This window comes from Xenopus laevis, chromosome 9_10S (genome assembly GCF_017654675.1).
Source record: "Xenopus laevis strain J_2021 chromosome 9_10S, Xenopus_laevis_v10.1, whole genome shotgun sequence".
In the NCBI taxonomy this organism is placed as follows: domain Eukaryota; kingdom Metazoa; phylum Chordata; class Amphibia; order Anura; family Pipidae; genus Xenopus; species Xenopus laevis.
The window spans coordinates 63620798-63634398 of record NC_054388.1 but is presented as its reverse complement, the minus strand read 5'-3'; the positions used below and the strand labels follow the sequence as shown (position 1 = coordinate 63634398).

At 39.3% G+C, this 13601-nt stretch overlaps 1 protein-coding gene across 5 annotated transcripts in view; it reads left to right on the top strand.

Moving 5' to 3' along the window:
- The first annotated feature begins 1369 nt into the window (after positions 1 to 1369).
- The window catches only part of LOC108702971 (potassium voltage-gated channel subfamily H member 7), a 189640-nt gene continuing 177408 nt past the window's right edge, over positions 1370 to 13601 (top strand). For all 5 annotated transcript variants that reach the window (XM_018238824.2, XM_041578218.1, XM_041578219.1 and 2 more), the window contains exons 1-2: positions 1370 to 1798; positions 6718 to 6948. In XM_018238824.2, the coding sequence (XP_018094313.1) occupies positions 1723 to 1798; positions 6718 to 6948 (307 nt within the window). In that variant the 5' untranslated portion in view covers positions 1370 to 1722. The remainder of the gene's footprint in view (positions 1799 to 6717; positions 6949 to 13601) is intronic.

Genomic DNA, 13601 nt, shown 5'->3' with positions numbered 1-13601 from the left:
AATGATCTTAGCATATTGCTATCTGAGTCATATTTAAAGTGAATATATGTGAACAAACATTTTAATTAAGACGTTTTGATGGGTTTAAAAGTTATTTGTAAATGTGATTGTGGTATTGCTGCATTTATTTTAGGTAAATGTAGAAAACACCCTGCACTCAAGACTGTGTTTTCTACTTTTACCTTAACATTGGGGGCTGCCGTATCCTCCTACACAGGGAACCAGGCTACACAGTGGAGAAGGGGTTAAGGGTGTGTGCGACTTCACCTGCATAGAGTGTAGCAGCTCTCCTCCAGCTAATCCGATGTCTGCTGCTACATTGTTTCAGGAGTGAGAACCAACAGCTCAGAAAATATAAACAGGTAACTACTGCAATCAAAATAGTATTTATAAATAAATGAAAAAGTACAGTGTTGGACTTGTCCACTGGGATACAAGGAAAAATCCTGGTGGACCCAGGTGTCAGTGGGCCCTTCTGGTTCTAACCAATTAGCCAATTTCATGGTAATTTCTAGTGATGGGCGAATTTCTCCCGTTTCACTTCACACAAAAATTTGCAATGTTCCTGCAAAATTCACAACACGGCGAAAAAATTTGTGATACTTGAAAATTGATGCCAGCGTCAATTTAGGATGTGCGTCCAAAAAGTCGCTTGTGACAGGCAGTTAAAGTCAATAGGTGTCTGAATAGTGCTGAGGCGACTTTTTGGACGTGCTTCAAATTTTCGCTGGAGTTTTGCGAATTTATTCGCTTGCAGCAAAATTTTCCATCACTAGTCATTTGCTATTTTTTGGAAAAAATGCATAAACAGGCCCGGACTGGAAATCTGAGGTTTCTGGCCAATGCCAGAGGGGCTGCTATAAGGTCCCATAGAAAGTGACTATTTAGTGGGCTGGTGGGGGCTGTTGGGCCTCTTTGTACCTGAAATGCCAGGGCCTATTTTATTTCTCAGTCCGGACCTGTGCATAATAATGTAAGCAAATAGTAAGTAGATATAGGAGACTGAGAATAAAGAGGTTGAGTGAGGAGAGGAGGAATAATAGTTTGGAAGGTGGTCCCTCAGTCTAAGATTTACTGGTGGGCCACAGGCATCCGAGTCTGACACTGAAAAAGTATTTGTTGGAGTGTTCCTTATAATTGCCAGTTTTTGGGTGGAGGAACCCCTATACATTTGTATTTCAGGACTAACCCAGACACCTAGAGCGTGTCATTCGTTTGAGCCACAGCCTGGCTGCTGACAGCTCCCTGTGTTAAGAATGAGATGTGTCAGCTGCGCTTGTGTAGAACGAGAGGGGGGAGGGGGTGTAATGGCCACACAGCCCCCTGCCTGTCTCTTTAAGAGTATTTAAGGCATCCAGGCAGGCCATGCTCTTCCCGCTGCCATGGTGCTGCGCAGGTTCTGCCTTTTCCACCCTTCTACCCCTCCTCCTGTTCCATCATCACAAGCTGTGCCTGAAGCTCCGAGATGAGACCCTCACAGATCCTGCTTCATGCTGGGGGGGCGCAGTACCTGCGCGATTAGGGGCGCACCTGCCGGACCCCGAGCTCCCCCTCCCCCGCCCCCTTCCGGTGAGACACTGAAACAGAAGAGAATGACTGGGGAGGAAGAGGAGATCGCTTAGTGGCGTTGGCTCTAACAGCACAGGAGATCCTGAAGGAGGAGGAGGAGGAGAGGCATTGTGTGTGTGTGCAGTTAGGGAACTGAATCCATTCTCTTCCAAAATGCCTGTCAGGAGGGGTCATGTTGCTCCTCAGAACACCTTCCTGGGGATCATCATACGCAAATTTGAAGGACAAAGTAAGTAACATGGATATTGTGGGGCCCTTGTGTCTGTGTGTGTCTGTGTGTGTGTTGCTAAACAGATGTTGCTGCTGCTCTCTGCGAATGACAAATGTCGAGTACATACACACTGACATCATGTAACACATCTGACAGCACTTCTTGCATTGTGTGCAGCCTTTGGCACTTTCTTCTTGCTACTTTGTATCCTTCATATCCATGCAAGTTGCACAGTTGTGTTGCAGTGCCCAGACGCAGCGACTGCAAGAAGCGGAGAGTCCAAGTTCATGCCAACACTAGTTTGTACATGATAATAGGCAGGCGTGAGTGTGTGTATGTGTGTGGGCATGGGAGTTAGCACCTGAGAGCGGCAGGCAATTCTGGGAAAGGAATGCTGTTTATTTATAGAGGAGTGAAGTTTTGCGAGTCAAATGCTGCCATTCTTGCATGGCATAAGATGAGCTAATCACACACTGTATGGAACTATATGTAGGAGTTATGTAATGCAATTTAGCAAGGCCTAAATCCATATTTGTCACTTGTTTCCATATATATATGTGTGACTATGCAAATTCCACTACTGTATGTTCGGCTTCAAGGTTATACACACACATATACATATATACAGTATATAAAGTATATATGTTTGTGTGTGTGTGTGTCACCCATTATGGCCACACTATCATTTCTGTCTGTAATCAGAATTTCAATAAGATGTAATAGTACATATATATATATATATATATATATATATATATATATATATATATATATATATATATATATATATATATATATATATATATATATATATCTTCGAAGGGCTTTCATGATGTAATACACTTTAAATGACCACATGTGGCTGGTTGTGGGGTAAAGCATAAAGGATATTTGTTTTGATCCCTAAGCATCACAGGAATGTCTTAAGGAACACAATTACAAAGGGCATTATTTTCAGTATACATCTGCGACTGTAGTTCAACATTAGCTGTTGACCGGTACGTTAGGGCATCCCAGATTTATGTAATTAACTCCGTCAGATATGGGTATTCCTGCATTGTCACAGGCCCTCTTCCCTCATAGGGACCCCTGGCACCATGACATTTATTCATATTATTGGAAGGATGTTACTGTAAGAAGATGCACTCATGAGCTAGCCAGATTGTTCGCTGTGTTTTGCATGTTGTTTATGCAAATGATACAAGCAAAATGTTGGTGCCCTTTATCAAGCAGACAGTAACTAATTAGAAGCCATTTAAATGGGTTCCAACAAAAAGGCAATGCAAACTATTCTGTTTAACCATTTGCTTACGGGAAACGCATTGCCTTGTGGTGGAGCATGCAAAAGTGTACTTATCAGCTCTTCTACCAATCAGAATTTTTTAGTTGTCATTTTCCAGAAAATTCTGCCAAACAGGCATCTGTAACTCCAAAACTGTTAAGAATTCCTCCAGCTTCAAACACATCTGTTCTCACTAGGTAACTAAAAGGGTTAGGCAATAGAAAGAAGCTTATTCAGAATGACAGAAGGCCTTGCAACAAGAGCTTACAATCTACAAGATATTGGGCAACTTTTCAGTTTGTCTTAACTGACTAATTTTCATGGTTAACAGATGAAAAGATTCCAGTTCACACCAGTCTCAACAGATGAAAACAGATGAAAAGATTCCAGTTCACACCAGTCTTGATTTTTATTGTTTTTACTTTTTTGTTTGTCTTTCTATTCAGGATTTATCTGTTAATGTTCCAGTCTGTTATTCAAACTCCTGCTTTGTTGCTCTGGTTAGTGACCCTGGCAAACCAAACCGATAGCTTCAATTCAGAAAAAACATATAGGAGATCTCCCCAGAAAATCTACTTTTGTGCACGATGAAAGAAAATACATATAACTTTCCACTGGTTTAACGTTGAAAGCAGTGTATACATTCGGTGCATTCACGCGGTACAGTAGCAAAAATCAGTTCTCTTCCTAGTCTATTAATCAGCAGGCTTCTGCTTTTTCAGGAGTCAGAATCAGCGGTGCAAATAATAGATACTATAACTTTATACCCATTAAACAATTTTTAATAGTGTAAATAAGACACATTTTTTAATTAGGAGAAGGGGTGAATTTCCCCTTTATATTATTATTCCTCAGCAAACATTTTGATCCCTTATTGGAGGTGTGAGTTAACGGAGCCCACATTTTGGATGGGGAAACAATAGTATTTATTGAAGTATAGCATTCCCCCCCCCCCCCCCATTGAGTGCTGTGCCTGCTCATGGTGCAGGAGTACATTGTCGATTTCATGCCATGCAAATGAGAAAATTGAGTGAGCTCATTACGAATAAATGTGTGTCGCGGCGTGGCCACTTGCACCGGGAGGGAGCTCTCAATGTGGTGGCTCTCAGTGGGAGCAATTCTTGACTAAATACTTGGCTTCACTAAGCTGGCATCATGGTGGAAATAATAAAAATCTTTTTGATATGTGCCCTTCAGTAAGTTCAATTACAAGCTGTCGGTCCTGCATATTATAGGTGAAGTCAAGAACACTCTTATTTCAAGAGCATGTCGAGTTTATTTTTTTTTTAGCACTGTTGGCCCTCAAAAACTCTCTATGTCTAATAACTTCCAAAGACTCTTGCCTCAAGTCTTGGACATAATGACTCAGCAATAGATTTGGGAACCTGAGCTTCCTGCCTGTAAAGTAAAGGTTAAAGATTTGTATCATGGAACTCTGTGTTTATAAACACTGTGTAATATATTGCATTATATGAAGGCGCGTCCCTTGGATATCCTTAAGGGCGTCATTAAACATCTCGCAGCTGCTGATGGTCAGGAAAACATATAATACTCAACAGCGTTCCAAGCAGTTTATATTATAAATGCCAAATGATGCTTGCAAGTAGAGCCAGAGAATTCATGGAACATACAGTAGCTCAGAGAACCTGTCACATCAACAGTTATACATATAAATATTTGTATGTGTAAGTCGTACATTATATGGTTTCCAGCTGGCGACTGATAGGCAGCCAAGGAATCACCCATAAACGCTGAGTACTATTCACATGTAAAAATAAGTAAGATAAGGCAGCCCTAGTAAGAGGAGATAACAGCATGAGCGCTTGTAAAATCTGTTAGTCACAGCTCCACGGCTGGAAGATTAAACAGATTCTTTTTGTGCTTAAAGGGAACGCATATCTTGGTATTTTTCCTATACACTTGGTTGCCATTAGACAGCAGCACGTGAAGAGTTATTCCCAGGCAGACAGGGAAGCAGCAGCACACATAGTGCTGGAACGGAGCTGATATCTTTAGACATGATCCGTGCATCATTAGGCAGTTATGATAAAGTTGTAAAACTCTGAGTGAGCCTTTCGGAATCAGCAGAGTGGCAGCATCTTCTTGCTGAGAGAACACAGACAATGCAGGGCTCAGGAAATGCTATACATTTTCTCCCCCTATCCTAGAAGAAGAGTAAAGCTTCCTCCAGTCTCCAGATATAGCAGTAGTCTATTATTTAAGGCTGGCTTCTAGCTGAGCTCAGGTGCTCTCGTGTGAGCATTATATGTTGCAGTGTATACACAAGCAAGACTGGAAACATTTACACTACACACACAGACGAGACACTTGTAATGTAATAAATGGTCTTAAGTTTGCTACTTGTCTTGTAACTCAAACAAACCAATCAGTAGTCACTGGTCTGCTGTCTGAAAACAAAGATCTTATTGGTTGCTGTGGGTTACTACTAGATGTGGGCAGATGTAACACTATTTATTACAATATCCTGAGAAAGAGGTAGTTCTCCAAAAATGTAGCTGTAGATCCGTTATACGGAATTACGGAAAGATCATCTCCCATAGACTCCATTTTATCCAAATAATCCAATTTTTTTAAAAACTATTTCATTTTTCTCTGTAATAATTAAACAGTGCATTGTACTTGACCCAAACTATCCCTAATTGGAAGCAAAATCAGATTATTGGGTTTATTTAATGTTTACATGATTTTTTTTAGAAGACTTAAGGTATGAAGATCCAAATAATGGAAAGATTATCCAGAAAACCCCAGGTCCCGAGCATTCTGGATAACAGGTCCCATACCTGTATAATAAATGTAGTATAATGAATTTTGGAAATTGAATTGAAGATGCTATTCAATTGTTCTGTTTTATTATACAGTGATGTTTAGTTTTATGTTGTAACTTTGCGTCTAGCTTGACATTTTAAAAGGCTACCTGTTGTTAGGGATACTAACCCTAGCAACCAAGCAGCAGTCCAGCTGTTATTAAAAAAAAGTGACCTGAACAAAGAGATAAAGAGTATGAAGAATGCTAATGTAGCTTGATATTCTGCTTGTTCTGGTTGTTTGGGGCGCTGATCCTGGTTTTAGGAATTGTGTCCCTGGCAATACTGTATCCCTGTTTTTCCTAACTGCAATGTAATGTCCATATAGCCATAAAACAGTGACATAAGTAAATGTTACTGGGTCTCACAGCTAATTCATTTTATGGGCCAGAAAATACCTAAAAGTTGATATGTTTTACCAAAATGATGAGATCCTTTAAAGGAGACATATGACTTCCCTAACTGACCCTTTTGTTCCACTTAGGTATTCCAAGATGAATTACAGTGGGATGAGAATTATCCAATGAAAATTATATTTACCTGCTCTATGTCAGTTATCTCACTAGTATTGAATATACTGGGGTTACTGTGGAATTATTGCTTGATAATATTAACCTGCAATCAAACATCTGGACAGATCTAGTGCTATTTAGGTGTTTGAGCTACCGAACAAAGAAATATTGAATTTTTTGGGCTTGTGATTGTTTACTATGTCTTATATTGCTAGGGGGAAATTGTGTTCATGCTTGTATATAGCCCTGAGCATTTATTAATAATAATAATAATAATATAGCACTATATAACCCTTGCATTTTTCACTGCCGCTCTAGATAAAAAATTCATCATTGCCAACGCCAGAGTTCAGAATTGTGCTATCATTTACTGCAATGATGGCTTCTGTGAAATGACTGGATTCTCAAGGCCAGATGTCATGCAAAAACCATGTACCTGTGACTTCCTCCATGGCCCGGAGACCAAGAGGCACGATATTGCTCAGATTGCACAAGCTCTGTTAGGATCAGAAGAAAGGAATGTTGTGGTTACCTACTACCGTAAAGATGGTAAGGCTTCCATATTTCATTTTTTAAATTTGCTTTATGTAGTTGTGATTTATAACAAAGGCAATTTGGACACAGTATATGGTTTTAGTTTTGTCTTAATATCAATTACTTTCTTAGCGTACTTATACTGCTACTTGCTATTGTGCTAAAAACATTGCTAGTTTACAGTGGTGCAGTGGATAGCTTTGCTGCTTTACTGCACTGGGGTCCTAGATTCAGTTACAGCCAGTGTGTTTGCTTTTTCTGAGTTTGTGTTTGTTTCTTTTCATGCTTCAAAACCCAAAAGGCTGCTTAATTGGCTCCTGATAAAGTTGACCTTGGGGCAGGGACCGATGTATAATCTCTGAAATGTGCTGTGGAATATATCACTGCTGTATTAATAAGGAATAATTTTTGAGATATCTCCTCTCAACAATTATCACACGTCATTGCCGGAAAACATCACAGGGGAATTTTGGGGGCAGCATCATGTGCCAATCTGTTATTTGTTTATGAAAAGGCAACTTTCAGATCATCCAAATCCAGCTAGAGAAGATTACAGGTAGACAGCTAGGAGCTGTAAATATATAATGTCTCAAAAAGTGGGCTGAATCTAGCTTTCAGGTATCCTCAGACATGGCATATGCACAGTACTCATACTTTTGGAAAAGTTCTTTACTGCTCATTTTCCAAGCCTGAATTCAAGAAGGGATACTTAAGTTAACATGGTAATCAGTGGCATAACTAAATATTACTGCGCCCCACAGCAAATTTATTTTACAGTATATTGAGAGGTCGCCCTGTTTTAACAATATATTTTGAAATTGCTTATTAATTAGGGCCTCAGGGGGCCCCCTATTCCTCCTGGGGCCCCTGCAGCCGCAGGATCTGCTTCCTCTGTATTTATGCCCCTGATCGTGAGGGTCTGCTTTGGATTAAATACCCCAAGTCATTAGAATGTTAGTAATTATACTCATTGGCAGAGTACATAACATGTTGTTACCCCCAGTGGTTTTATATTTCTTTCTCATTTAACCAGAAGCTTAGATAATACCTTACAACACAAATTTGATTTATGACTCATTAGCTCCTGAAGAGCTAAACCCGTAGCATAACCCACAGCTGAAGGGCATTCTGGGAAACAGATCGATTGCCACAAGGAGGACACCCTAGCTTCATACAAGATGCACTTGCTAGCTGTGTAATTGCCACTGGCGTTCCCTAACTGATATGTTTTCACTTGATTAACTATGCAAGCTATTATACTTGCACTTAATTGAACAGGACTTGTTGCATTTTTCTGGCAGCATATCATTTGTCAGTGATGCTTTACATACACTTCTTGGTAACTTGGCTGACTTCTGGACAGGCACTTATTCTCAAGAATAATGCGATCAATATATAATTGGCTATATTAAGCTTACAACTGATTTACAGTATATATATATATATATATATATATATATATATATATATATATATATATATATATATATATATATATATATATATATATATATATATATATATATATATATATATATATATATATATATAAAAAATCCTTGGTAGTCCGCACTCCACTGGAATCAGCAAGACACCCAGGTGCCGCTCACATAAGAAAAAGCATAACAAATCCGGAAAGCATGAGTGCACACTGGGATTTAATTAAATGGTCCTAGAGGTGGACCGAAACGTTGACCAGTTTTAATGTAACTTAATATATATATATATATATATATATATATATATATATATATATATATGTATACAGTGTATATGTATAGAATTTGGTGTATCCCTTGTGCCTTGGAAAGGCAATCACCACGACTATAAATAGTTGAGAGTAGAACATTACAGCCTATCATGTTAGGCTCACAGACACTTGCATAAGACAAGTTGATGACTGAATACAAGGTGACAAAAAAGAGTCGTCTTTAGGCAATTACTTTTTCTTACATTTATCATTACTCGCGACAAAGAGGACGACACTTAGATAATGCAAGTTTAATGACTCGATACTGGATACAAATAACTGGTTGTGAGAATTTTGTAGGTCAGGCCCGCCATGAAAATGTTTTCATTTGTCCTCAAAAAAAACACTTACAAGGCCTGACATCTGCTAGACTGTGTATGTAAGACTGAGCAGCTGGTAACCAATTAAAACTAAATTTTGGTCCATTGGTTCCAAGTGCAGACCCTAAAAAACCACAAGGGAAGTTGTGTTACTGTTTGAAATCTGTAGACTAAATGAATTATGCTTAAATTCCGTTTGGGATAAAAAAATTCCTTGTCCTGGTCCTCCCTTACTATACACATGAAGTTTATTTACAACTAATGATGGGCAAATCTGACCTGTTTCGCTTTGCCTTTCATTTACGAAACAGTTAAAATTTGCCAAATGCATTGAAGTCTATGGGTGCCAATTTTTGGACGAGCAACAATTTTTTTCACCCATTGGAGTCTATGGGCAGTGTTTCTGTGCACTTTGTACCAGATTTTTTTGGTGATAGATAAGGACAGGGCTCCTTTGTACTCATCACCACTACCTTACTTGTGTTTTGAAATGACCCATAAGTTACAGGCCTGGAAAAGGGAAGCCTATGTGTCTGCCCCCTCCCAGCCTTCATGACTACAGTGTTGCCGAAGGAAATCAGCTCTGTATTTACCTGTGAATCACTGGGCCCAAGGCAAAGTGAGGTGCAGAATGCAAATTGCAAAAAAACATGCTTGTTTACACAGGCTTTTTTGCACTTTTTACCTGTAACGCTTTTTTGGGCTATCCTGCCAATTAGGAGTTAAGGGTGTCCAGCTACTGTAGGTAGTGAGCATGGGTTACACTGCGAATCTACACCCAGGGCAGAACCTTCACCAAATGGAGGCTTCCCCTTTAAAATGGTGTAAAACTACAACCCACAGGCTAATTAGTGTCAAATAGATAAATTGGATGCCAGGAGGTTCTTTATGCAAACAAAGAGTGGTATTTATTGAACAAATATGCAAAGGCAATTGACCACAGGTTTACTCACGCAGGAGCTGTAGCAGGATTTAGCATATCACAGAGGAAGAAGGATAGCATGATGATGATGTAGCATGCACAGATGTCACTCCCATAGTCAAATAGTAGGCAGAATATCTCACTCTCAAAGACCAGTCACCAGTGTGAAACCGGATCAATCAGGTAGAGACCAGGCAGTCCTCTGCTAACTTGAATTCCCTATATCTGAGTTCCCTACACTAAAGGCAACCTTAGAAGCCTTTGGGAGGCTACTCCCTGCTATTCTCCTTGATGTAACACACAACTGCTCATACTACCTAAATCTGGCTATCTCTCTCTCCTAGAGAGACTATTACAGATCTTCCCTAATGATAGCTAATCCTCATTCACGGGAGAGCCTGGTTCCCGACTTCAGCACCAAAGGTACAGGTCCCTTTGGGGTAAATGGCTTTACTGGGGCCTTGGTGATCCCAGGCTCAATGGGAAACACCTAGCAGCACAGACACCAGGAGCCAAAGAGGAAGAGGCCGCTCCCTACACAACACTATATAGCAGTGTGGCAGGGGAGTGTCATTACACTCTTTGTCCAATATGTGAGGATGTTACACTTAACCAATTGCAAGGGCTTGGCCCAATAACAAGGGATAAGAGAACTACATAGAAAGGTAGGGAATTAACTCTATAGGGATAGGATATCCTATAGGTCCCTACATACCCTTCCCTGCACTCTCTAAAAGGACAGGAACACAGTGTGGAACACAGTGGGGCAAAATCACTAAAGGGTAAATTTTCACCACACTTCGCACAACTTCGTCAGGAGTAAATTTGCTACCACTACGTTAATTCACTAAAATACAAAATTGCGTCTCGGCAGCCGAACGCTGGCAAAGTTTTGCTAGCGTACATTCGTCAGCGCGAGCTTTCCTTAGTGAACTTAAATTACCGTTCATTTCTGCCTAGTGAAACGTTAATACACTTACTCTTAGGTCAATTTGAAGAGGGCGGGTACATATAGGTCCTATATACAGTATGTATTTATTTATGATGTTGGTGCAAATGCTTGAAGTGACCACTTATTATTAAAAAATTTCCTAGGAAGCAAAATAAAATGAGATCCTCTAATGCCCTAGACATGAGCCCACCCTAAAACAATGATGCCCCTCAAATGATTAAAAAAAGTTAAAACAAAACTTTTTAACAGTTACAACTTTTAAAGACAATCCCACTTTAAAATATGAAAAAACACCAGCAATTTTTTCATAAAGGATATGATGTCACTGACATAAGATTGAGGAGGATGTAGCGTCATCTTATCAGTTTGGTGAAAGGGGTAACGTAATGGAAAATTTTCACTTTAGTGAATTCATTGACCTGAGAAAAAATCTGCCTGGCAAAAGGGCATGAAACTTTGTTAGCAATGTATTCTTTTGCCAACGAATTGTCCTGTACGACTGTAGATTGGCAATGTCCCTGCAGATGTTATTTCTGGCGAATTTTCCCTAGCGAGGGCCATTACGCCCTTTGGTGAATTTGCTCCTGTGTGTTTAAACGGTAAAAAAAGTCCAACACTTGGTTGAAGTATAAATCAGTTTCACATTATAGCTCATAATTTTGGTTTCTAATTCTGTACATGGGTGCCTTCAACGTTATTTATTATTGAAATGGGTCTTTCAAACAGCTATTACTATTATATGTGTGTGTGTGTGTGTGTGTGTGTGTATATATATATATATATATATATATATATATATATATATATATATATATATATATATATATATATATATATATATAGGCGGGGGTGCAATGAGGGTGTGACCAAAAAATACATATAGTCAACTACAAGAGGTCCTCTGCACTCAACCCATTATCAATATATTTAAGACAGAGACATTTTGTGCATACTGCTACTGAAAAATGCCTTACCCTTTAAACAAAACAGGGATTGTTTTCCATATATTGCAATATATTTAAGCTGGCCAACTACGTCAAAGTCATCCCATATCTGGCCAGTCCTATGCTCAATTTTCATCTGATTCATTAAGAATTCTATTGCTTCATTATACATTTTACAAAGGGTCTAAGTTTTACCTGGAACTTACTCGCTGCTTTCAAAGTAAAACTCCCAAACTTGGTTGCCCTTTTATTAGACACCAGTGGGATCACCTGACTATAGCTGGGAAGGGTGGGAGCTACAACATGGAGCTGGTCACTGCTCTTGTAGAACTATAACAAACAAGGGAAAGTTGTGCTCACCACTAGTTTTTAAAATCATTAGGCGGGGGTGCAATGAGGGTGTGCACCCCCGCCTAATGATTTTAAAAACTAGTGGTGAGCACAACTTTCCCTTGTTTGTTATAGTTCTACAAGAGCAGTGACCAGCTCCATGTTGTAGCTCCCACCCTCTCCAACTATAGTCAGGTGATCCCACTGGTGTCTAATAAAAGGGCAGCCAAGTTTGGGAGTTTTACTTTGAAAGCAGCTAGTAAGTTGCAGGTAAAACGTATTCGTCCCTTTTATAAAATGTATAATTAAACCATAGAATTCTTAATGAATCAGATGAAAATTGAGCATAGGACTGGCCAGATATGGGATGACTTTGACGTAGTTGGCCAGCTTAAATATATTGCAATATATGGACAAACAATCCCTGTTTTGTTTAAAGGGTAAGGCATTTTTCAGTAGCAGTATGCACAAAATGTCTCTGTCTTAAATATATTGATAATGGGTTGAGTGCAGAGGAATCTTGTATGTATTTATATATATATATATATATATATATATATATATATATATATATATATATATATATATATATATATATATATATATATATATATATATATATATATATATATATATATATATATATATTGACATTCAGTTTATTCTATAATAAATCCTGGGTTGTAACATAGACTTTCCCAGGGTTCGGAAAAAAAAGGGCTGGAAATCATTGCTCCCTATTTGGCAAATTCACTAAACGACGAAGTGCCTAACGCCAGCGTGAATTCGCCAGCGTAGCGCAATTTCGTTATTCCACTGATTCACTAACGGACGCTGGCGTAAATTCGCTAGTGTTACTTCGCACCCTTACGTCTGGCGAATTTGCGCAACGGACGTAACTACGCAAATTCACTGACGCGCAAACTATTCTGAACGCTACCTTTTACGCCAGACTTCTTTCGCCACCTCAGACCAAACGAAGCGCAATAGAGTAGATAGGGATTGCTTCAAAAAAAGTTAAAAAATTTCTAAGTCCCAAAAAACGCTGGCGTTTTTTCTTTTTTTATGGGTGATAGGCTGAAGAAGATCGAAAAAAAATTTTGGGGCTACCCTCCTTCCCCCCTACATTTCCTAACTCATGGCACCTTAACTATACAGTGGGCACATGTGTAGAGCAAAATAAAAATTTTATTTGCTGTTTTGAAGGTTTCCCAGGCTTGTAGTGATGCTACATATACCTCCATTGTAACTTCAATTTGGCGCTGTATGCAAATTAAGCATCGATAGCGTAACTTGGCGAATTAACACTAGCGCAACTTCGCAACCTTATGCTTCCCTTCAGCGCATTTCCGAATCTTAGTGAATTTGCGTAGCGCTGGCGAAAATACGCCTGGCGAAGCGCGGCGAAGCGGACGCTGGCGCAACTACGAATCTTACTACGAATCTTAGT